We start from the raw sequence: 26198 nt of genomic DNA on the forward strand, positions 1-26198 counted from the left end.
TCCAAGTATTCCACGTGGAGTTCTCACCTCCCCCAATCTTGCTGTTCCCTTCCAACTGCTCTTTATTCTCCTATAAAGAAATCAATGTCTGACACCCTCTCCCAGGCAGCCAAACTGTCCCTCACTTCCTCTCCAGGGAAAGGGGTGTCTATAAATGGAAATGCTACTGGAGACTCTTACTGCAAGGTGGTGTCTCCTCAGAGAAACCAATGAAGCTGGCAGGTGTGGCTCAGCCCCGGGATAAAGACATCAAACTCCGCCCCCACGATCCAGGGACCATACTAAACAAGGATGAACACAGGTCGATGCCTCCAAGTGAGTGTGGATGAAAAAAAAAAAACAAAAAAAAACCCAGAACATTTCAACTGGAGAACTTCAAAACCAGAGGCCCGAACGCATCTGACAGATTTGTCCTGGGAGGGGTTTTTCACCCCCTCCATTTTTAATTTTCTCCTTTCAAACCCAAACTACAGCAACAGATTCCAACAGCTTCAAACTGGATACAGCATCAGGAACTCATTCCAAAAGCTCTCGCTAGATAACTAATTTAATACACTTTGCTTCAAGGTTTGTTCCTTGGCTGGCTTCCCAGATATAAAGCATCTCTGGGCAATGATTAGGCAGATGCCACTGAAGAACTTTACATGGCGGCTGCTAATTGAACAGGAGAGAGGCTGGCATTTGCCGGAGACGTGAGAAGGGACGCAGAATGTGCCGACGGACCCCGAGCGTTTGTTTTTCAAAGGGAAAGATGGGGAATCACTTTCCCATGCTTGCCTTTGGGTTTCAATATCAACTTGGCCGGGAAATTGGATATGAAACCCACTTCCTTCCTGCATTTTGTGAATACCCCTGTAGCACAAGGTGGCCCAGCAGACAGGCTGGAGGGGACTGTGAGTGATGAGCTCAAAGACACCGCAGATCTACGCGCTGCCCGCGAGAGACATGTCAGCAGCACCCACGCGGGGGCCGACGAGACGGAAGACAAATTCTGACACCGTTCATCCAACAATAAAGCAGAAAACTGCAGACCAACTGCTCAGACATCCCTCGCATCAGAATATGCCGAGGACGGACCACCGCTGAGGGAAGGGAGCAAATACCTCTTTGCCCGCTGATGATCCAAGTTCCAAGCGTCTCAGGGGGAGGGGTGTGAGCTCTGTGCCGCTGAAGGTACATGTCATGCTAATGGTTTTCTTCTTCTGAATAGAGACCAAGATTCCAGCATCTGCAGAGCTCAGCTGAGGTTGTTAAACTCCTCCATGGACTCTCTAGACCTTGCAGTCGGAGACAAAGGCCCTCCGTCCCCAGATACTGGGTCCAAACAAGAGAAAAATCACATGCCATCTGGCCAGGTGGGAAACCGAGTTGGTTCCTGGCGCCAAAGCCGTTCACGAGGAACCGGGTCCACACCGTCTGCCGGCCCGTGGCGACCGAGGTCACGAGGGCACGCTCGTCCTCCTGGCCGACTGGATGCCATCTTTTCTTTGTATTTCCAGCTCAGGAGACCGAAAAAAGGCAGCAGTGGAAGAAGGCACGGGGGACCACAGTGATGGGTTCAAGGAACAAAACCACGATGTAAAAGCTGCGTTGAAGAAAAACTAGAGGAGAGGAAAGTCCCCAGAATTCAGCAAGAGGGAAAGTGCATGCGTATGTGTACTGGCCTAAGAACTTCCAGAGGACGGCGAGCAGAGAAGGCCAGGAGAGGCCAAGGCCGTGATACCACCACCACTGACCAGGGGGTTTCCGGAGGCAGGGAGACCACTGCACAGCTCTGGGCCAGAGGAACCCCACCCCCTTTCCCCACGGGGCCATGATTTCGACAAGAGGGCCCCGAGCGGGCTTAGCTCTGCTCCCACAGGTCAGTCTGGAGATGGTACCAGCCCAGGGGTCACGCTTCGTGTGGCTCCTGGCCAGGGCCGCTGCTGGGGGTTACACAGTCCCCATCAACCAACTTCCCCAACTGTTTGCTTTGTAACTTTTCCAATGACATGGTGACCAAGGGACAGACAGCAGACCCCCAGCACCTTGACCTTCAGGCCCCCAGCCAGCACACACATCATAAATAAATAGAGTATCAAGGGCCTTCCTGTCTCCTTCCTCTTCTCACTCTGATCCATTATCTTCTCTCAACCAGGCAAGAGGCTTAGCTGCACAGATGGCCTGGCTCAGGGCCTCCAAGGCCACCAGCCTGGCGCCCACCGGGCAGATGAGAAGCCACAAATACTGAGGGTGCAGCCCCGGCAAGGAAACCCAGGCTCCAGAGCCCAGAGGAAGGGCTGGCCGAGGAACATACAGACAAAGCTGCTCCTTCAGCCTGGGCAGTGATCACGCGCGATAAAGGTGATCACTGAGCAGCAGTTCTCAACCTGTGGGCCGCGACCCCTTTGGGGGTCAAAGGACCCTTTCACAGGGGTCACCTAAGACCATCGGAAAACACGTATTTCTGATGGTCTTAGGAACCGAGACACCGCTCCTCTGTCTCCAGGCGGGTCCGCCCACACACAACATGAGGAACTGCATTAAAGGGTCCAGGCATCAGGAAGGTTGAGAACCACTGCCCGAGAGGCTCCGTCGTTAACGCGAGGTTGGAGGGGTCAGGGGAAGCTACTGAGAGCGAAGACGGAAAGGAGGAAGGGAGGAATCTGTCCAGCGAGGCTCCCAAGCCCTAAATATAAGAGAACAGTGTTTTTTCCTTCAGAAAAGGGTCTTGGCCCTGGTCTTTACATTTCAGGAGGAAGTCATTTTCTTGCCATCTTTGATTTGGACATGAGCAATTAAGCTGATGAATTTCAGGGTTGGTTACTCATCTGGCTGCAACGTCACCAGAGATGTGTTCCCTTCTGCCTCTGTCCCCCAAATGACCCACCAGGCGACCTCTACCCACGTGTTACAATGCAGATCAGTCAAAATGTGGTTCAAATGAAAAGTACTACATTACTGTGAAAACTGCATTACAATGACTCACGAATGTTATTCCAAAGGGGGAAAAAATAAATTATCTCATATAAAATAATACATGATGCTTATGAATAATCTTGGCTCCCTCCCTCAGGGCGCCCATGTCCTGCCGGCTCCAGCCACCTGCGCCCTGCTGGGGGAGCAGATGTTGTCTGGGGGCGCCTCCCCATCTGCAAGACGGAGCTGGGTCCTCTTCCAGGAGCTGGTCCGGGGCTAAATGAGCCTGGAGTTCTGGAGAAACTGAATGAGGACCTGGTAGACAAACTTGTACTGAGCGATGGTCTGGATCATGAACATCCTTTGCTCTCTGAGGAGCCTCAGCATCATGGGAACTTCCACCTTCTGCAAGAAAAGAGAAAAAGCAAATGGTCCTGAGACGCGGGGGCTTCTCTCCTCATTTCTTCGTCCAAAAGGCATTCGCTCACGGTCCACGCACAGGCCCGGGAGACGGCACAGGACTAGGCCCCCCATGGGTGTCCCCAACCCAAGACTTGATACCTGCAGCTGGAGAACCTGGCTGGCATGGACCACTGATGTGCTAGTTTATTTTATTTTATTATTACTCTTTTTTAATCCTCACCCGAGGATATTTTCCCATTTATCTTCAGATAGAGTGGGAAGGAAGGAGAGAGGGAGAGAGAAACATCGATGTGAGAGAGACACATTGACTGGTTGCCTCCTGCATGACCCCAACCGGGGCCAGGGACGAACCACAACCGAGGTACGTGCCCTTGACTGAATCAAACCCGAGACTCATTGGTCCACGGGCTGACGCTCTAACTGCTGAGCCAAACCGGCCAGGGCTGCTGTGCTATTTTAAATAGAGCCCAGTGAGTCTGAGAGAACACAGAGGCCGGAGTTAAACCCAACTGGAACTCTCAACTCCACCATGGCTCAGTGGTAGGATTTACGACACCTCTGCTCTTCGATTCCTTCACCTGTAACTAAGGATGACGATGCTTCCCTCCGATGGCAGTGCGGCCCTGCCCGCCAGTGACACTTCCTCAGCAATAACCCGGGGTGGAAATAGCACCCAGCGAGCTCTCAGTGAAGACCACTCATGATCATTAAATGAGGACAATCACCTGCTGGACCCTCCCCCACTGCCTGGGTGTGAGACGCAGACACAGTCTCTCACTGCCTGGGCCTCCGCTTCTCTGCGTCGCACTGAGGGGACCCTTCCCCCAGGGCGAACCATGAGGGCTACGGGAGCGGCGACGCTCTGAGACAGAGCAAAACACGGGGGACAGTGCTCCCCTCCCTGCTCTATGAAGGAGGGAAAACCGATTCAGAAAAGCAGCAAGATCAAGACGTTTGGTAGTGAGAACCTGGGCTTTTGTAATCAGCTAATCTGGGACAGACAGCTGAATCCAGGGGCCAAGAGACAGATCTGCAAACCATAAAATCAATGCTTTCTGGAATAACATGCAGGCGATAAAATGGTACAGAAGACATTCCGTGACCGAAAGCCACAGGCCACAGGCCACAAAGAGGCTTCTCCAAACAGCCTGGGTGTGTCCCCTCCCATCCCCACCTCACCATTACCTGACCTCCGTGTCTTCGCTTCAGCAAAAAAGAAAAGGCATTTCACCGACAAAATTCAAACTGCACAGATTACAGATGAAAACATAAAGTGGGTTAATCCGGGAGCCATGGAGAGAAGGCAGGAAAGGCAGGAGAAAAATGCGAGACCCGATTTCATATTTATTTGTCCAAGTCTTTGCTGAAAACACAAACTACACACGTCCCACTATTCTCCCAACACAAGGGTCTGAAGCTTCCTCCCAGGCCTGCAGCAGCACACAGCGGAGACCTCTTCCCCTCCCCGGCTACCCACAGCGAGTCTGGGAAGCGGGACAGATACGGCCGCTATATTTGTGCTGGGGAAGGGAAGTGAAAAGTATGAGTCATCCAGCTATCTTTGAATATCAATGGGAACAGAAGTCCTTCTTGGACTGACCACGTTCCGGCAAAGAATGTTCTGGCGTGCAACTGGGCATTGAGGAAATCCGCTGCGTTTGGACACACCAGAGAGACCTGAATCACCCGGGCCCTCGTCGCGCCCACGCGAGGCCCTGTGGCCGATCCCCCGCGCGCACCACGCGGGCTCCGAGATGCGCCGTCCATGCTCTTACTGGGCCAGGAACATCTGGTGCTCAATGAGCCTTCGTGTCATCGCCTGCCTGGGGCTCGGCCTCTGACGGGTCCCCAAAGAGCTCGAAACAGAACCATCCTTCATGTCAGACAAGATGGACGGAACAGCTTCTCGAGTTGAAGAGGAGGATGGGGGGGCAGAGGCACGCCCAGGGAATGGAGAGAAGGAGGGGATCTGACCAGGACAGTGATACGAGGAGGGATGAGAAGACTGAGTGGGGAGGGGAAGCTGAGGCCCTTCTTCCTCCCCCGGAGCCCATGGTACCCCCGTGGAGCCACAGGGCTCAAGCCATAGGTCCCTGGTTCCACTTCACCGTCTCCCGTCTCCCAGCACTGAGTGGACTGGGGACTTGGTGGAAGCCATTCACGCCACCAGAGACCTCCAGCTGTGCCAGGGAAGCACACCATCAAGGCACCGCACGTGAGACGAAAGGACAAAAACCCCTGGAAGACGATGAAACCTCTGCCCGTCCTAGCTGATGTCCTAGCTGATTCCACAGGGCATTTTGCTCCTCAACAGAAAGTTTGTGTTTTCCCAACGACAGGCCACATTGTAGCAAACGCCTCTCCTGCTCTGCAGCAGCACAAAGTTCCTCCCACAGACTGCAAGCGTCCAAAAGGCCGGGACTTTAGAAATCTTTGCACATGTTTAAACTTAGCATTTGTTGTTTTCCTGGAAGTTGCCCTATAACACCCTTCCTAGGGTAACAGTCTGATTGTCAAACTACTGATGCCACTGAGTAAATATGTATATTATTATATAAATCCCTTCACAGAACGTGCATTGTAACTTTCCCTAGAATCTACCGAACCGCTGGGAGTTCCCTCGGCTCTCCGAGCTGTGTAATTTGGAAAATGAACAAGGACCAAATGATACCCGGGGTCTGGAGGCAGAGCGGAGACAGGAAGTACCCGGGGCCAGAGGGCAGATCTCGTTCTCACTGGGGGGCCGGACAAGTCACTGAACAGTGTCTGGGCCCCGGGCTCCTCGTCTGTAAAGCAGGACGATGCACCCAGCTCCTCTACATGGCTGCTATGAGGACCCAAAGGGGACCAAAACTGAAAGGCCTTTTAAAGCCCCGTATAAATAAAAGGCAGATGGTCTTTAGCCTCGATAGCTACTTGTTTCATCCTGATGAAATCAGAGGCTCCTCAGAGTAACGCCCCGCTCCGTGTGGGCACCAGGTCAACCTCGGCCCCTTCTTGGGGAGAAGAGCCGGGCGTGACCTGGGCAAAGGCATTCGGATGTCCACCCCCTCTGCACCTCCGCAGCACCGCCAGTCCAGACAAGAGCACCCCCCTCTGAAGAATGAAAGGCCTTTTATACATTTTCACATGGGATTTAGGCCAAAACACATCCCAGACATGCCAGATGCAGCTCAACTACATGTGACCACATACCCCACCGTGGAAAAGTACCCACACGGAAGCCAGACTGTCTGAAAAACACTGCAGACTCTGGAAGTGCAAGTGGACTAATATGAGCCTGGCTACCCGGTCCCTGTGGCACACCCTGACCTTCCTCTATGCTGTCTGGACATGTGCACAGAGCAGTGGGAGTCAAGAGACAAGGAAGGACGTAAATGTGGAGTCCACGCAGCAACCACGGGTCTGGAAAGCTCCTGGGAGGGCAGAGGAAGCTGGGCCCTGGACAAGGAGGGCACAGGCAGAGGTTTGGCCGGGGTGCAGGGCTGTCCCCAAGGTGGCGGATTCAGGGAGCCGGGAGTGACTCACTTCGTTATGCTCCAGGCAGTAGATCATCAGCTCGGAGAGGATGACCACGCCGGTCCGTCCCACCCCGGCACTGCAGTGGACGACGATGGGAGGGTGCCGGTCCTTGGTGCCCTCCAGCACACTGTTGGTGTGCCGGCGGACCGACTGCATCTCCTCCAAGTAGGCTGCGAGACAAAAGGCAGATCTTGTCACCCAAGCCCCGTGTGGTTTTGCGTACAAGCGAGGGGCGAAGACAAACACTGATGGTGAATCTTTTTCCTTTTTTTTTTTTAAGCGACAATAATTTACAGTTCTTACAAGACACTAATTATTTGGCTGGTACCCACTGTACAGCCCTGGAGCCAGAAAGGACCAGCTGGGAGTCAATTAGTCCGTGGGAGAATTTGTTCTTTAAATTAAATAGTTCTTTTCTAAAAATTAAATTCTGTTTTCCCCTCTGCAAATCCCAAAGTCCCCCAAGCAGATGATTCTCGACATTACTTACAGCAATTCCTACTATTAACAGACTGGGATCAGAACACCAGCGAGGTCCCCTTGAAACGCCTGCCTGTCAGCACAGTTCTGGTGGGACGAGACTCCATCTGCCCCTCACTGAACAAACATCAACTGCGGCTTGACTTCATTTGCAGATTTTATAATAGACTTTGGGGGGGGGGGGGTGCTTTACAGCTTGGATTCCAAATGGTAGAGTAGCTCAAGATAAGCCACCCCCAGCCCCATGCTGGGTGGAGGACCTGCTACCCCCCATCCCTCCCAACCTCTGTCCAGCTCAGCGGGGCTGTCCTGGGGTCTGCTCACTACTCCATTTGGGCACAAGTGAAACATTATATTGGCCTTTCTGATCATAAAAAAAAAAAAAAAGGGTATCAATGTAATTCTCAAACAGTCCAAGAACTGGACAAAGTCAATGAGTAAAGAGATTTTGCCATCGTGCTCAGGGGAGACCGGATCGGAGGTCCTGGGCACCCGGAAAAGCTCACCCAGACGCAGCTGTGCACACGAGCCTCGGGCAGCTGCTCCACCCGCTGCAGAGAAAACCGCACGCGAGCCAGTCCGTTCGTTTGAACGCACCGGTTTGTGTACAGTGAGTAAGATCTCCTAGTTTCCTTATTATCTAATCACAAAGTAATCTGAGGTGGTTCACCAAAGTAAACAACTATGACTACCAGCGGCACCAGCGGTAATGCAAAATGAGACAGAACAAAACAAAAAAGAGGGAAGACAACCTGCCGTCACTAGAGACGTAGCTGCTACGGGGACCAGCTGAGCACACTGCTGTGCATGGCCTTCCCTTCCCAATGCTTCTGCAAGGGGAACTGGGAGACTGAGCATTCTGGCTCACACAAGGCCATGTTCCCGAACAGGAGACAAGGGTTTTCTGGTGCTGAATTTCAAAAGGAAAAGAAATACTGATCAATAAGGCAGCTGGTACCATCTAATGGAGTTTCATAAACCACAGAGGAACTGGGGTTCAATGGATGCTTTCTCCAGCAATCAGAGTAATAACGCTGTAACTCAGTAAAGACCTCTGGGGGCAGGAAAATAATTTAGCCTTGGTCTCTGCATCCAGGTAATCTAATATAAACACAGGCGAAAATCTTCTCGCATGCTCAAAAACCTAGAGCACCAACATTTCTAACCCGACTCAGCACACTTGTACTCACTTTCTTCCAACTGTGAAATACAAATTTATACTGTTTAAAAATATTTTCTCTATTTTTTTCAGTCATTTCAATCGGTCCTCCTTCATTTGGCTCTGATTCAAAAGATCTGGCTGTCATTTTAACGACCTTATAGACTCAATCTTTTATAAGAGCGTTAGTCGATCTGCCAACTGATCCACTTTTATTGTTTCCCTATTCTGTGTCTCGGAGAAAATGCTAATCAATCAATCGGGAAGAGATGACCAGAAAGGAACAGAAAGAATACTATTACGAGGGGCCTGACCTCAAGCAAACCACTAACCCTCTGGATCACGCTCTAGCTTCTTTGATTCTAATCATCTTTCTCTTCTCTACTTTCACTGTCCAGCTCCTCCAGTATCATCACTTTGATGGGAAATCAAACACCTTTATCAACGTGTAAGTATGCATCGAAATCTTTCTGTCGGAATTCGTGAAACAGCACCTTTGGGTACTTAAAAGACCTATCTCCTCTCTTCCCCGCCTCCCTCCCCTGCCTCCCATTCTACAGAAATAGCAAAATAAACTCAAGGTGTTGACATTATCCAACATCCAGATGGTTTCCATCATTTTCAGTATCTTAATCACAGGCCCTAATTGAAATGTACTGTTATCAGGAAATACAGGGCTTGTGAAAACAGAATAAATGTTTTTTTAAAAAATTCTATCGTTCTGCAGGTTTTTTTTTAAATTGTGGTATAATATACATAAAATAGCATTTACCATTTTAATCATTTCTAAGTGTACAATTCAGTGGCATTAAGTATATTCACACGCATCCCCACTATCTGTTCTGGAACTTTTTTGTTGTCCTGAACACACTTTGTACAGGTCAAATACTAACTTCCTATTCCCTCCTCTCACCCCTGCTCACCTCTCTCACCCTCTGTCTCCATGCAGCTGCCCATTCTGGGCGTCTCATATACGTGGAGTCACACAGCACTTGTCCTTTCGTGTCTGGTTCATTTCACTTAGCATGGTTTCAAGGTTCAGACACGTAGCATGTATTAGAATAATTATTAATGAGTAGCTGAAGTTCTAAATCAAGGCAAAATGAACCAGTCTGCCACCGTTTTAGCTTAGTTGCATAAAAGGTAACAAGAACGTGGTAAGTGACACATTCGTCTTCTGTGTTCTCCACGTGCTGTATGAAGGGACAGCTGCGTCAATGTTATAATACTTGCTCCACTTAACAGAAAGGGTCCTCTCTTTCCATTTTTACCTCCACGGATAAGCTGGCAAAAGCATGACTGGGCAAAGAACACTTACACAGAAATCCTTGGACGTCCTCTGGGCAGCCGTGATCCGGCCAGTCGGTATATTGCAAATGCCACACTGTCCTTTCCTGCCCAGACAAAAGGTGCTTGACCTTCAAGCCTGTGGTTGCATAGCAACCAGAATCTGTTCGAAACTTTGTGGTGACCTTGAACTTGCCATAGGTGGCTGAGCTGTGCTTGGACCCCAGCTTGGGCCAGTATCGGTGGCTCTTGGTTCGTCCGCCCTCCTGAATCACACACAAAAGCAAAATTGGAAATAAGTCAGAGGAAGGAAGCGCTTATCCTCTTCATCTTGGAATCTGAGGGCAGAGGAGAATGTGGACAGCGCCTGAGTTACTGTGCAGTGTCCATCACAGACTGGATCCTGCATAAATCTTAGCTAAGATCCCAGTGCGGGGTGCGCTGGTAGCTACATCAGCGGAACATTCAAAAGGTTCACAAGGGAGCTGCAGCTGAATGTGAGAGAGAAGAGCCAGGGTGAAGCCCAGAGGAAGGAACACGCTGGGGTGTTCAAGAAACAGAGGGGAAGGGGGTAGAGAGGAGGTCAGAAAAGCCTCCTGGTCCATGGTAGGGAGTTTGGATGTCACTCCAGAGGGGGTGACCTTAAGCAGGGGAGCGACAGACTCCAGCAGTCACCGTAGGTCTCGCTCTGCACTGCTGATGTCCAGCCCAGGGCTCTTAGACCACACTGACTCCGGGCACTGGCTCTATCATCTGGGGTTGCTCTCGCCTTTGGGCCAGCCTGAGCCATTTGTTGTAGTTCCGCCCCATGGACCACTGAGAGAACAACTGGTATACCGCCTTCCTCTCCCCACTCATTTCCTAACCTCTTCTGAGGACAGGCGTTCTCACCATTTACACAGTGGGTCTGCCTGAAATGTCTGCACAGTGTTGAAATCACTAGAGGGGGGCGGAGGAGACGGGTTGGAAGGGCGCCCCGGGCAGGGCGTGGTGGAGACAGGCGCTGTGGGTGTGCGCGGCCAGCGCCGGGGGGCTCACCCGCTGGGGGGCTCGCTCGTAGACCAGCCCTGGCGGCTGGCCCACTTACAAAAGAGCACAACTCTGGGTGATACAGTTTCGCCCTGATTTATTCATTTGAATCGAGTCTTATGTTTGAAGCAGCCGGCCTCTCTTATTTGCCAGTCCTGAGAAAGGAGGTTCACCCAAGGCCTGACTTTATATTATACACTGGCGAGTGCCTGAATCCATGACAACCTTCAACCGACCACAAGCCTCTGCGGCCTCGCGGATCTGGACTTGGGGCTCCTGAGGCTGGCCTCTCCCCGTCACTCGGCTCTGGGCTCAGACGCCACCGGAAGGAGCCCCCTCGCTGCTCTCTACCCCATTACCTGGTTCCATTTTCTCCACGAGCTTCCCACTGTCGGGGTTCGCGTCACCTGCTCACTGGCACAGCCCTGGGCTACGCGAGCTCCCTGGGCACAGGGACCAGGCCTCTGTCTAGCGCCATGGCCCTCCGGTGAGCGCGGACGGTGCCTTCAGTTGGATGAATTCCTTCCTATTTTATCTATTGCGATTCTAGAGATTTTAGGAGAATTTACTCTTTGTGGGTTAAATAGAGGGTCGGACAAGTGCAACTGGCCTTAAAGAGGTGGGACGCCTTCCACCACTATCTTCTTTTATTAAAATTCTCACCCAAGGGTAAGTTTTTGTTTTGTTTTTATTGATTTTGGAAAAAGAGGAGTGGAGGGGGAGAGAGGGAAAAGGGGGGGTGGGAGGAGGGAGAGAGAGAGAAAGGGAGGGAGGGAGGGTGAGGGAGGGAGAGGGAGAAAAGGAGAGAGAGACAGAGAGAGAGAAGTTGCCTCTTGCATGTGCCCCGACTGGGGATTGAACCTGCAGCCTAGGTGTGAGCCACCCAGCCAGGGCCACCACTATCTTCTCGTGGACCGTTCTGGAAAGCAACTACTTGAAACAATCATGAAGAAAATGTGACTTTTTTTTCCCCAAGTCTCTGTTCCCCGCCCCACTCCCAGCAAAGGGGCCTGTAACACCAGAGCTACTAGTGAAAACCACAAGCAGCCAGTCCCCTCCATGACTTCGCAACATAAGTTAGAAACGAATGAAAGGAACAAAAGGAAGTGCTTAAGATAAAAAATCGAGACTACGACAAGAAAAAGCACACACAAAACATTTCCCCCCAAAGACACCAAGCTCCAAGTGAACGGCTCGGTGGTGTGTGCCCATTTTCACAAGGCCCCGTAGACTTCTCTGGTTACGACAGACAAAATGTGTCTGACTTGGCAGAGGAAGAAAAATATTCTTCCTCTCCCTGAAGGATCAAGACCTCTAAAGGAACACCAGCTCTGGTCACCGTTGCTCCGATCAGCGTGATGGCAGGTCAGCCGGCCACGCCCGTCTGGGAAGGTGCCGCTGCCGTGCGCCCAAGCAGCCGAGGCTCTCAAGTCCAGGGGCGGCGTTCGGCCCACGAAATTAGCTGGTTCTTTTTGGTTGGCTTGATGTTAGTACTCAGCAATGCAAGGAAAAGAGTTAAAAGCTGATGGGAATTGGACACCACAGGTTATCTTTGGGAAACAGAACCCATCTACGAGGAGGTGAGAAGAGAAAACAGGTGCACGCCAGACAGAGATGCGCAGAGACAGTCGGCGCTACAGGGAGAACAGAGCAGCCAGGACCCCGACCCGGAGCCCTCTCTGCCTCCTCTCCCCCGGGAACAGACAGCGGCGGGCCACTCCCCATACCTCTTCCGCGGTGACCATGGCGATCACGTTGGCTCCCTGCTCCCACACCATCTGCCAGAAGTCATGGCACGTGTGCGGCAGGGGCCCCTGAGTGGCAATGTAGTGCCATTCTGCCCCGCCAACCACCACCTGCAAACCAAGGAAAGCGTTGGTGAAGCAACCCTCAATCCAGGACAGTTACCTGCTGACCACGGGCAGGGCACCTGGCTTAGGGGCTACGGAGACATTCTCACACGAAAATGCTATTAAAAGAACCTAATTCTTTTTATGTCTGCAATCCACAGTAATTATGTACAAACCAGTGCATTTCAAAAACACACGTATTCATAACCATCCCCCCACACCTACACACACAATGTTAGATGAATACGTGTGTGTGTAACCTAACAGAATCCTGTTACAGAAACAACAGCCATGCTTACTGTGTGCAATGCACGGCACTTGGATCATTTCCATTCATTCCTCTTCTCTAGTCTTGTCTATTTAAAAGCAAAAAAAACCCCACAACACCCAGACTGGCCCTGACCCTAAACGGACTCCACACCCACTGCCATACTGTGACCCACAGTTTGAGAAACGGGGCTCTCTGGCGTCCTTTTAAACAATAACGACGTCCACCCTGGAATAAGATTCTTCCAGAGCGATGTCTTTCTACTGCGACCTGATAAGAAGTGTGTCGTAAGTCTCGCTGCATCCGCCACTCCGTGGGGCACACGCGGTAGACGTGTCGTGAAGGCACTACGTCAACAGCACCTGATACTTGTCCTTGACCTCCCGGCTGCCATACTCCAGCTGAACACTGGGGCCACGAGAGGGCCTGGGAAAATAGGACGTTACCCCGTGCAGCTCAGCGATCTTGGGAGGAGAGTTCTGCAGCTGCAGATTTCAGCGGCAGGATATCATCAAGAAGAAGCTGTGCCCCGAGTGTCGAGGGCCATGCTCTCTGGGGCACAAGGTGGCCTTTGCAAGGATTCTCTGTGTCCCTTTCCATCCCTGTGCCCTGATATGGCGTCGTCAGACCCCTCCCAGGTCCACCAGTGCAGATGTCTAGCTGGTTCCAAGAGCAATGAAGTGATCATTGTTTGAAACTTTTCCCCTCATTTGTTTGATGAAACTATATACTAACTTGATCCAAATAAAAACAATGTCAGTTATTGTCTCATTACACGAGGCATGTTTAGGTCAAAGCTGGCAAGCAAAACCCATTTTGCAAGTACCGGTGGGAGATAACATCCATACAGTTGCTGGCTGGCTAGGAGCTGGGTTATCTGCGGAGCTGTGATTTTAAGCATTAGCTTCTCTGGCACCCAACATATAGGAACCATAAATACTTCCAGAGCGTGCTGCTGCCTGGGGCCTTCCCGCAAATTCCAAGTATTGACAGGAGGGTATTAAAAACGGCATTAAAAACGCAACAACCAGTGCTACTGAGGTAGATTTCACAGATGTGATTCCACCTCTGGAGCACATAAATCTGTTCTGTGTTAATGGCTGCTTGGAACCCGGGGAGAAAACATTGGCAAGATTTCCGACTTGATTCCAAACGCACGGACAAGTTCTTGCAAGCTCTGTGGGTCTATTAAACGCACCCATGTCTAACCCGGATCCACAAGACGAGATGTGGGCCTCGGAGAACACTGAAGACAGGAATGCTTCTGCAAGTGCACCCAGTGGGCACCTCGGATGCACGGCGGCACCGTTTTCCAGACAGCAGATGGAAAATGGGAGAGGAGATTTGGCCGAAGAAGAAGACAATATGATACCGCTATGTAAGATTTCCAGGGACACTCCATCCAGAAGCGGCTGTGGGAGCTGCATCTTTGTTTACCCACACTATCTTGTCCATTGTTTCATAAGCGAAACGAAGCCCGTGTCACGCGCCACCGTCGGTTTACATAAGAATTCCCTGGGGTTTGTTTTTTATTGTTTTCATTCTCATTCTCAAAATAAAAGTAAAATACGCCATCTGATCCATGATGGTGCTCTTTCATATTTCTTTTGACGTACTTCCTGATACATAAATGTGTGTGTGTGTGTGTGTGCATGGTTATCTATGCCCTGCGTGCAAAAACACTACACCCCACCTCAGTACACTTCTCATATTTTGTATCAAAACTGTTATAACTGATATGTGAGACATCTGGCTGTGTTTTGGAGGCTCAAAGGAATCTACCAAGGATTTGGCTACAGTTGAAAAGTCCAAAGAAGAAAGGAAATAACTACACACAGCCTGAAACAGGTTTCTACGGTTACTGACCATACCAGACTGATCATGTGAACCTTATACTGTTTAAAATATCCTGTAGTGCCCTGGCCGGTTTGGCTCAGCAGTTAGAGCGTCAGCCTGCACGCCAATGAGTCGCGGGTTCGATTCCTGTCAAGGGCACGTACCTCAGTTGCCATTCGTCCCCGGCCCTGGTTGGGGTCGTGCGGGAGACAGCCACTTGATGTGTCCCTTTCATGTTGATGTTTTTTTTTTCTCTCTCTCCCTCCCTCTCACCCACTCTACTGAACAAAAAAAACCGAAAAAATATCCTTGGGTGAGGTTAAAAAAAAAAAATCCTGTAGCAACTGTTTTACCATTAATACATGAATAATTCTTCTACTTCAGAGGCAGAGCAAAGGGTGACATTCTAAACACACATGTTCTGTGATCAAGGACACTGAGGAAGGTAAGCTATTTCAGAAACATTTCACTGTACGTATACAAATACCCTTACCTCTGGACTCTAACTGGGATCAAACTACGCTGACCAATCTTAAAGCCTATGAAACACTGAGATGAAAAGGTTGAAGTACCTGAAAAATCAACTAAAAGGTAATGACACTGAAAATGATACGGCAAATCGTGCGAGAGTCACTAGCGAGCACACCTTCTTGGTTTATGTTTATACTAGTCCACTCTTCTAAATACCCTCCAACTTTGGGACTTCGGGTACCAAATGCATCACCCGTAGTGTTACAAGGGAGAATGGGTGCATTTTGTCGCTCTTGAACATCACAAAACTTCACTGACAGTAAGGCAATGCCTGTGACGTCCGAAGTCTCCATCGTCCACTAATTACAAAATGAGAGGACAAGCCTCAGGTTGTCCTGTGGGTTCCTGGGAAAGTTATAACCCACAGAGAGAAGGAAAAGTTCAAGCCTCTGTAAGGAGCAAGCTGCAGAAGACAGCTGACTGGAACTTCCCCCCGAGGCTGCTGGGCTTCCTCCTCACTGCAGTGCTACACATGCCCTTCCCGTTGAGTAAGAAAAGCCCAGAAGTTCAAAAACGTCCCCTTGGGGCCTGGGGACGAGCCAAGATGCACAGTGGCAGCCCGTCCCACATTTTTCCTCCCTGCATTTTTACCTCTAACCCAGCCGTCTTTGACAACCCTCCCCAGTGCGCTCCTGGCTCACCTTGATATGCGAGGCGTTGATGTAACCTGTGCTGTTCTCTTTGGTGGGTATCAGCTCCACTCGGTTCTCCTCATAGGGGACAACTTCGCGGATCCGGCTGCGCTCGGCGTTTTCGGGCAGAGCTGCCGTGCTGAAAATACCATCCGCCTTCTTCTTTGGGATTTGCTCATATTCCGTGAACACCATTCCCTCTTCTAGCTTCTTCTTCAGGGTTCTGAACTGCAACAGAAATCAGTCTTCAGCTCACTGACTGATCTCATCCCCCAACGAAACAACCAGATTTCTTTAAATAGTGACAGTGACGGTGCTAATAAGTAGTTTCAAGGTGTCCAACTGATGCTGGACCATTTGGTCTCATCATTAACCACAGCGCTAGTTTCTTGTCCAATAACCAATTTCCTTCTTAACTCATAGCTGCAATAGGATGGATCTGCAAGACCAGAGCTGAAATTCAAAATTGGTATTTTTGTCCTTAACCCATTTAAAGTCCTAATGTGAAGGGATCGTTCATTTAACTATCCAAATGCCCTTTTCTCCACGTACATGGCCCACTTTCCTGGGGTGGATTTTCAGATGAGCCTGGTCCATGGCCCTGCAGTTCTGAGGAGGAAATGCCTCTCCTTTTATTGTTCCCATGGCCAAACTACGAATGGCAGTAATAGGTATTAACTGGCTTAAATAATTCCTCTCAAGTCTCTTCTGGCTTTAAAAACACCGTAATACTTTCACCAGCTGGTATGGCTCAATGGACTGAGCATCATTCCACAAACTGAGAGGTCCTGGTTCGATTTCCGGTCAGGGCACGTGCCCGGGGCTGTGGGCTCAATCCCCAGGAGGGGGTGTGCAGGAGGCAGCCGGTTGATGTTTCTCTCTCACATAGATGTTTCTCTCTCTCTCCCTACTTCTCTCTCTAAAAAATAATATGAAAAACACACACACACACATTCTAATACTTCACAGATACCAACAGGATCTAAAAGCCTAAATGTTACCAACACTGCAGCCTATCTTTAACTTCTGATAGCAATTTCAGGAGCTCAAGGAACACCGTCTTCACCGCTAGCATGCTCATTTGCAACTTAAAGGGCACAGTAAGAGAATTGTATAAATGCTGGAGTAAAATCCTTCCTCATGCATGCTAATCGGTCATCAACATCTCAGAAACTGAGCGACAGCAATCGTTTAAGTTGCTCAGTTTGCAAAAAGGGAAAGAGGCCAGAAGAAGCCAAGTGACCCGACTCCGGCCACACGACCCGTGAGGCGATGGTCTCTCAGGCAGTTGTCACTGTGCCAACTTGACAAAGAAACAGCAGATACCTGGAAGGGACCCTCTGACTACGACAAGACTTGCTAATCTTAAACTGAAGAATTAATTCATCACATACACCGTGGTGCTGGCATGTTTGGGCAAGGTGAGCTCTGGAACCCTAGAGCACAGGGAACGAATCACATGCTTCACAAGCCCAGCGCTCACCCTCTCATCCATGGGAATCCGGGTGCCATCGGCTCGGCTGTCTTCCCGCCCCGAGACCCGAGCGACCGAGAGCCCATTCAGCGCTGCCAACATCAGCGGTCTCTTCTGCGCCTCCAGGCCTGCCATCTTCTGCTTCTCCAGATTCTTGTGGCAAGAAAAGGCATGTTCTCATTGTTTATAGTACCAGCGGAGCTCTGGAATGTGTTTTAATCGCCCCAAATCTGTAACTCCCCAGCCAAGGAATGCAGACAACCACCATTAGTAGGGCAAATTCAAACACGGCCTCCCCATTAATTCCCACTGTGCCTGAGGATGCTGGTTCCTACAGGACTCATGTGCTTTTACTGTAAAGCAGATGAATAAACAAACAAACAACAAACAAACAAGAGCCAAGGCTCCATACAAATACACCCTGCAACGGGGCGCTTACCAAAAAAAAAAAGGTACTGTACAAGGCAAGGTACTTTAGGAGGGTAAGGGCTGCTGGAAGACAGGACAAGGAAAAGCGAAACAGTTTCACAAACAGTGTAATCCAATCACAACGAAGGACTTTTTATATGGATTAGATGGTAAAGAAAAAAATAACATAAACACTGGTTGATGCATTGTTACAAGATCTGGATACATACATTGTAAAGAAAAACCTGCTGTTTCCATTCTGAGGGGCTAACTGGGAGGATGTCAATCCTACAGTGGCCCTCTGACCCCTGAAATGTCAACCCAGAATGAGAGCTGACGTGGTATAGCCAACCCACTCACCCCCAAGCCCAGGGTCACCCCACCTGAGACGACCACCAGGCATTCCCTTCATGCTTCACCCAGAGGCAGAAGGCAGTGGACACTGTGGCTCCCCGTGACTCTGCGGGGACCTCGCTGGGGAGACTAAGCTATAGGGGAGTATGGGTTTGGGGCTGAGCAGACCACATAGGGAAAGGTTTGGATGTTGACACCTGGCCCTTGTTTGGGGCTTTTTGATGGTCTCTCTGTCCTCACCTGCACCACAGTCTGAAACTGGACCAGCCAGGGCCTGGGTTGTTAGGTCTCCTGCTGTGCTTCCTCATGTCCTCTCAGCTGGCTGAGGCGTGAAAAAAAACCTCCTACTCACTCAGGCAACCCAAATGGAGCGTTTCCCCCAAATACTTGTGTTTTGGAAGTCAGAAGAACGGAGGGACTTCATCAAGCAAACAGGAGTTTCACACAGTTTGAATTTTGATCCCAACAAAAGTGAAACCAATTTTTTTTTGTTGTTGTTGTTGGTATTATTATAGATGTTCCCCCCTTTTCCCCAGTGATCCCCTCCTCCCCGCTCCCACCCGCTCCTGCTTTCCCCAAACTAATGTCTGCATCCATTGTGTGCATGTGTGCATATAAGATCTTTGGTTTGTCTCTTCCCCCCCCTCCCACCCCCCCCCCCCACCCCTCTGAGGTTGTTAGTCTATTCCCTACTTCCATGACTCTGGATCTGTTTTGGTCCACAGCTTATTTTGTTCATGATATTCCCTAAATAAGTGAGATCATGTGGTATTTGTCTTTCTCTGATTGGCTTATTTCACTCAGCTTAACACTCTCCAGGTCCCTCCATGTTGTCTCAAAGGGTAAGAGATCTTTCTTTCTTACAGCTGCGTAGTGTTCCATTATGTACATGTACCACAGCTTTCTTACCCACTCATCTACTGATGGAAATTTGGGCTGTTTCCAGATCGTAGCTATTGCAAAATTGTCAATATCTCTAATCATTAGAAAGAGACAAATTAAAATGACTATGAGGCATCACCTCACACCTGTCAGAATGACGACCATCAACAAGTGCTGGCGAGGGTGTGGAGAAAAGGGGACTCCAGTACACTGCTGATGGGAATGCAGACTGGAGCAGCCACTGTGAAAAACAATTTTGTGCTTCCCCAAAATATCAAAACTGAAACTGCCATTTGACCCAGAGATCCCCCTTCTAGGAATAGACCCTAAGAAGCCTGAAACACGTCAGGAAGAATATACGCACCCCTATGTTCATAGCAGTGAAACCAATCTGCAGACTCCTTTGGCCGCCACAGATGAAAGGGTCATCTTCTCCCTGGTTTCTTTTCAAGCCTTTAGGTAGTTTTTTTCTTAGTCTATCATTTCTTAGTCTATCATTTATACATTTTCTCCCCAGAGAGCACTGTCTCGATGGAACTGTGGTGCTGGCCATGGTGCAGAGTTATTCTGACTGTAGGTGGAGGGGATGGCATCACCCTCACCTCCTCAGCGCCACCTGCAGTCAGAAGAGTGCCCTGGCGTTTGTGAGTGATGCTGCCCTCAGATAAGATGCTTCCTCCAGGCACGGGGCCCACCCACCAGACAACAAAAGGAGCTTCTCAGAGGAGGACTAGCGGTGACCGAGTGCGAGAAGTCCCCGTGCACTTTTAGCCCGAGTGTGCGACACTCCTGAAAACAGTGACCTGGCGGCTCTCTCTATTCCCAGGCACATTTTGAAAAACTTCCATTTAAAGTTTAGCGTTTTCTTTTTGTTTGCTTGCAAGTTTGTTTTTATGAGACAGAACTTGTTTCCTGTTATCTCTTGAGCTGGGAATGGGTTTCACAACTCTGCAAAGTTTCGAGAGAGCAATACTTTTGGGGAGATGGGCCTGAGGTCCTCCCAACAGTGCTGTGCTTCTGTCCCCTGTCTGGTGACCAACTGGGCCGAAGGCAAAAAGTCATGAGTTCCCCTAGAGAGAAACGAAAGCCCAGGGATAAACTCTCTCTCTCAGCTCCTTCTCACTTATCGAAACAGCTTATTGCCAGAGATAAAAATAAAAAACCAAACTCCAAGATCTGATTTGGCCTTTTCTCTTCCCTGCAGCTGATTCCAGGTTTGGGGCGACAGACACAAAATGTCTTTAGGCAACAAGAGGAGCCATAAAGGAGCCATCAAGACAGCAGCCCGAAATCGTCCGTTACACAGGCAAGCGGCTCCTGAGTCGGCAAAGGTGGCCACGGGGCAAATTCTCACCATACCTGTCCCCTCTGGTTCCCACTGAGCTGAATTTTCTCACTGTTCTCTTATCCTGCAGAGGCCCAGATGGCCTTCTCTTCTTATCTAGTCCTAAGAAGCCAGGCAAAACCTGCCCATTGGTGGGAGGGCAGAGAAGCATCTGAGGCATGGGGAGGAGGCTGGGGTGAGTTTCTTCATTAAAAAGCCAGAGGCAGAACCGTCTGGCACGGTCACCATCGAGTCTGGCACACTGGGTCGCTGAAGAACCTTCTAAACCTGTTCTGAGGTCAGCATGCCAGCCCAGGGAGCAGTCCCTCAGCTCCCAAGGATACAGGATTTGGGGAAAATTTCAACGGAGCTAATGAAGTAGGGATGGGGTAACGCAGTTCTTAACTTGTAGTTCAGGGTAAAATCGGCTCTTCATGATGACCCCCATGGACGGGATGGGCCAGCACCCGGACAAACAGTGGAAACCCCCTTGTTCCTCTGTGTTTGGCTACAGGCTTTCGTTTAATACAGGGAACAAGGGAAGTGGAGGAATCTGACCAAAATGAGGCTACAGGACCATGGAGGCATCAATAAATGCCAACCAGCAAAGTTGAGGCTGACATGCTGAGTGGTGTTGAAGAAGCCTGGGGCCAAGAAGTGCTGAATATCCCTTCCCACCAATAAATCACTTTTTCCAAGCTGGGAAAGCTCTCCCCCAAGGCACCCACCCTTGAATTCCCTCCCAGCTGACAGGTTTCACTGCAGAAGCCCAAGCAATTCCCCTCTGGGTTTGCAAACAGTGGGAAAAGTTATACCTGCACCACATTCGAGTGCCACTCCAAACTGTGAGGCTGAGACTGTCCCTAAGGTTTGTCTGAAGTAGTCAAGTTGTTACTTAAGATTCCTGGACCCAGGAACTTGGCTTCCTTAAACATTGGTCCTTGACTGTTTTTCATTTCAGGCTGAGCGAGAGAGAGAGAGTATGTGTGTGTGTGTGATGTTTGTGTCTCATATGTGTATCTGAATTCCTAATAGATGAAACTTAACGGGGGTTTGAAGCTCCACAGTAACCTTCCAAGTTTATTGTAATTTTCTTGGCTTTGTGTTAAACATCTAGTGAAAAAATACCTGGCCCTGGCTGGTGTGTCTCAGTTGGTTGAGCATCGTCCCATGCACCGAAATGTTACCAGTTCAATTCCCAGTTGGGGCACATACTCGGATTTCAGGTTCAATCTCCAATTGTGGTGTGTACCAGAGGCAGCCAATAGATGCTTCTCTAGCACATCGATGTTTCTCTCTCTCTCTCTCTCTCTCTCTCTCTCTCTTTCTCTCTCTCCCCCCTTCCCTTCCTCACTCTATAAAAATCAATAAAAACATATTTAATAAAAAATAAATAAATAAATAGCCCTGGCCGGTTTGACTCAGTGGTTAGAGCATCAGCCTGTGGACCAATGAGTCAAGGGTTCAATTCCAGCCAAGGGCACATACCTTGGTTTCAGTTTGTCCTCAGCCCTGGTGGGGGTCGTGCAGGAGGCAACCAGTCGATGTGTCCCTCTCACATCGATGTTTCTCTCTCTCCCCCTTTCTCTCCCTCCCACCCTATCCGAAAATAAACAGAAAAATATCCTCGAGTGAGGATTAAAAAAGTAAAATAAAAATAAATAAATAAATAAATAAATAAAAGAAGAACAAATCTGAGAATCAAGCTGGACACATCATGATCTGGTCAACACTGGTGAGCCATCCTGACCTAGATCCATACAGAAAGCTCTCAAGAGATGTTGCTCTTTTAATACCTAACTGGGGGGGAAATGCTTTCCTCTGAAAAAACAAACAAAAACACCAACAGGTGTAGGAAGGTGAGCTCCTCATAGCTCCCACGGTACATCTGATCCTGAATGAAAAGCAAAACGTTTATTTCAACACCGCCAAGCGGAAACATCCCAGCTCCATCACTGCACTTTGCACCAAATGAACCCATTCGAGTCCACGCCTGTGAATGGGAGGGTCACGGGAAGGGGCAAGAACGGAGTTTTGAGAAATACACCAAGTGACTGTAAACCCGTCGGGCCCCCTCTGCATGAGCTCGCGCCCTGCTCAGCGTCTGAACGTTCTCGTGGACAAGGAGCAGAGGCGGCTGTGGGGGACCAGCATCCATAACTGCCCCCCAAATGCCCTGGGAGGGGATGGCACTCACCCTGATCATCATCTCTCTCTCTATGATGCTGTCCTCCAGGGAGAACATTTCGGACACAGGTCTCTCCTTCACCGGCTCCTTTTTGACCCGCTCCTTCACACTCGTCAGGTCGGGTTCTGAGATGGACGGACCGAGGGACGACCCGTTGCCGGCCAGCTGCTCAGCGCGGGAGACACTGACGGCTTTGGCCGGCGCGTGCCTCAGCACCCTGGCTCTGGCGACGGCAGGGGGCAGGCTGGCCTGGTCCTGCCTCAGCGCCCCGTTGCTGACACTCTTCCTCGGGCCGGGGTACTCGGGAGGGGGCTTGTTGGGGATTCGGGCTAAGGCGGCCTGCAGCTGGGCGCTGTACTCCATGTTGTCCCGGAGCCCAGGGATCCGGGACACCGGTTCCGCGCTCTCCTCCTCCTCCTCACTCTCGCTGCTGTGGATCAACATCGTGGCATCCGAGAAGGTCTTCTTGTGGTGATACGAGGGCAGCTGGGGGACCTCGTGGCCCGGGGGCCCCTCCTTGGGGGGCCCCTGCTCCCGGAGCGTGTTGCGCCGAGCCATGGGGATGTTGAGCGACTTGAGCGTCATGGCCTCCATGCCCCGCACCATGCTGTTCATCACCTCCAGGCTGTGGCGCTTGTTCACCGTGCTGTGGTGCTTGGTGGCCGTGAGCGGCTCGCTCACCTCCTGCAGAGACTGGTGCACCACCGGAGCGCTGTCCTCTTGGAAGGTCTTCACGGACAGCTGCACTTTGCGGGTCACCAGGTCGGGGCTGCTGCCGCTGACGTACTTGTGGCGGTGGCTGGCCAGGTCTGGGGTGCTGGTGGCAGGGCGGGGCCGCGGGTAGGGGGGTGGCGGCCTAAAGAGATAGTTTTTGAGCATATGGGCCGTGTTGTAGTTATGGGTGCCCTGGAGCTGCATGTTGGCCAGCTCTGGGGTGCTCACTGTGTGGGAGATGGCACTAGCGCCCGGCTTGCTGGGCACCGAGTTATTCTTTGGGTTCATCTGGTCAGACGGACCGACAAGTTTGTTACCATAGCCCCCCTGTAGCCCATAAGGGACAGTGTAGGGATGCCTCTCTCGCATCTCAGGCTGGCTGTATACCAGGTCCTCTGGCTGGTTGTAGGCATGGGTGTTGATGATGTTGAGGTTTCGCAGAGACTGGCTCTGGCTGTCTGTGTGCATGACCCCCCTCTTCATCTGGCGCATGACGGTGTCATAGTCAGGGGTCGGCCTGTATGACGGCACGATGATGGCGCTGTGCCGGTGGCTGGGGATGTAGTCGGCCCGCATGATGTCACTCCCAGGGATGCTGAGGTTGGAAGAGACAGGTGACGCCTGAATGAAGCTCTGGGAGCAGCTCAGGGAGGTGACACTGTGAACGCTGCACACGCTGCCATTGGTGATGGTGCCGTTTAAGTAGCTCAAGTCCAGGCTATTGTGAGAGTTGCCGTAGAAGGCGTCTTCGTTCCCGTGGAAAATGCTGTCTACGAGAGGTAAACAGAGGCACGTGAACCTCCACGCCATCCGCTTCCATTAAGTCCATCCTCGCACTCGGGGGGGGGGTGGGGGGGGTGCTCTTAATCTAAAGAAGTCCTAAGAAGTGCACGCCCATGGTCTCCACCCATGTACTCCATAAAACCTGAAAACTTCCTGGATGAGATGCCCACACACAGAAGGAACATTTTAACCAGACTGAAAAGGACAAGTGAATCCAAATCAAGAAAGCAATGCACATTTGGAATAAATGCCCCCTGATTTGTTAAGTTCTTGATTTTGCCCCGAGCTTTGAAATCAGGCACAAGTGTGGCCTCCGTGTTGGGTAGACCTGTTCTCTTGTTCAGGCCTCAGCAACAGGACTGGCTGTCTGGGCCAAGAAGCCAAGAACTTCGACAGGGTGATAGGTCTAAAGTTACTGTGTACTTGGAGCTCATCTACAATGAAAAAGGTCCCTTTACCAGAGGGACTGCTAAGCAATCATTAAGACACAAGACAAATAATGCAGCCAGAACGTCAGCCTGCATGGCTAACTCCTTGTGACCAGCAACCCATGGAGGGCAAAATAAGGACCAGGAGTTCTTTCAGCCACTGCCTAAAACTCTTCCCTAGAATTGATTTCATCACTGAGCCCATGCTATGTAAGAATTAATCATAGTTTAGGTAGGTACCTAGAGAGCTAAACAACAGATTTGCAACCTAAGGCCCATTTGAGGCGTCCAGTGTTCCTTAAACACACACACACACACACACACACACACACACACACGGAGGCAACCTCTTGCCAAAACACTTTTCTGAGAGCAAACTACAAACATTTTTCACGCTACAGATTTAAGCATGAACAAAGTAGAGAGAGACAAAGGCAGACAAGGTGAAAACCAGAAAAGGTGGCTGTGAATACTTAGCCGCCTGAAGAGGAGAGGGTCATGGAGCAGATGAGGTGAGACAGTCAAGAAGCCAGGAGACCCTGGAGACAAGGGCTGCACTCAGCTGCCTCTATGTTTGGTGGGTGTTGGTGCCTTCCCAGGGAAACAGGGTGACCTTGCTAGTCTGCTGATAAACAGTCATGTTGTATTAAATTAAACAGCCTTAACGATCTTAGTTTTCATGCTCACACTGACAGTGCAGAGAGATTCGAAATGGGCAGGTAATATAGAAAGAATTTTTCCACGTAAACTGTCAGCATTCAACATTTAATAGCATTCCTTCTTTGAGATGCAGTTAGTGTCATGATTAAGGGCATCGGCTTGAGGGTGAAGACACTGAGTTTCCTGTCCGAGCTCCTTCAACAACAGCCTTACTGCGTCCCAGTTGTGTATTCGTAAATCAAAACCACAGTGGTCTCTATCTCATCTCTCAGGTTTATTTTGAGGATCGAATGAGATAATACACTGCAGGTGCTAAGGAGAGGACGTTCTCTGTAAATATTATTATTCCAGTAATTACTATTGAATGGAGTTTTTTCACACATCTTGCATGGGAGTTCAAAGAGAAACAGGACAGATTTCCTTTGCAAATGCTTGGAGAGAGGCTGCTGGGAGATGGGAAAAAGCCATAGCTCGTGTGGAGGGTTGAGATTATTTGTGCATTTCTTTCTATTATTCTAGATGCCTATGCTCTGTCACGGTGAAAATCTGACTGCTCCGAACTTTGTGACGCTGGCGATGAGGGTGGAGGGTGCTCCGTGGGGCTCTGCTGCCACTCCCTCCTCTCTAAGCCCACTCACGAGAGGGCAGAGACCAGAACCCTGCTCGTGCCTTCTCCCAACTCTTCGCGGCCAGTTCTGGGGGAATCCCTCTCTCGGGGGTAAATGATAGTCTACGCTTTTCACAAATCGAAGCTGCTGCCTGCGGCCATTCAGACAATGACAAGATTAAAAACGAAAGCATCACTGTCATCTGGGGAAAAAAAAAGTCTTCTTGACTGCTTACCCATCCTGGACTACCCGTCTTAAGAAGGGGAATAGGAAGCCGGAGTTACCTTGCGAAGTGTGTGTTTCGGAGTAGTGTTCGCCACACTGGACGTGCATGGGAGGCAAGATGTAGGGCTGCTGCCGGGGCTGAAACAGAGAACACAGCAAGGTGGGTGGGCCTCGGCGCAAGGTGGGTGGGCCTCGGCGCAAGGTGGGCGGGCCTCGGCGCAAGGTGGGCGGGCCT

General features: G+C 50.4%; 1 protein-coding gene across 2 annotated transcripts in view; it reads right to left on the reverse strand.

Moving 5' to 3' along the window:
• Positions 1 to 2523: 2523 nt before the first annotated feature.
• The window catches only part of PTPN14 (protein tyrosine phosphatase non-receptor type 14), a 163618-nt gene continuing 139943 nt past the window's right edge, over positions 2524 to 26198 (reverse strand). For both annotated transcript variants that reach the window (XM_036272478.1, XM_036272479.1), the window contains 8 exons: positions 26023 to 26101; positions 22555 to 24029; positions 17399 to 17542; positions 15925 to 16143; positions 12526 to 12654; positions 9801 to 10035; positions 6850 to 7013; positions 2524 to 3303 (listed from right to left, as the gene is read on the reverse strand). In XM_036272478.1, the coding sequence (XP_036128371.1) occupies positions 3175 to 3303; positions 6850 to 7013; positions 9801 to 10035; positions 12526 to 12654; positions 15925 to 16143; positions 17399 to 17542; positions 22555 to 24029; positions 26023 to 26101 (2574 nt within the window). In that variant the 3' untranslated portion in view covers positions 2524 to 3174. The remainder of the gene's footprint in view (positions 3304 to 6849; positions 7014 to 9800; positions 10036 to 12525; positions 12655 to 15924; positions 16144 to 17398; positions 17543 to 22554; positions 24030 to 26022; positions 26102 to 26198) is intronic.

The sequence above is a fragment of the Molossus molossus genome, unplaced genomic scaffold (genome assembly GCF_014108415.1).
Source record: "Molossus molossus isolate mMolMol1 unplaced genomic scaffold, mMolMol1.p scaffold_m16_p_20, whole genome shotgun sequence".
NCBI lineage: Eukaryota > Metazoa > Chordata > Mammalia > Chiroptera > Molossidae > Molossus > Molossus molossus.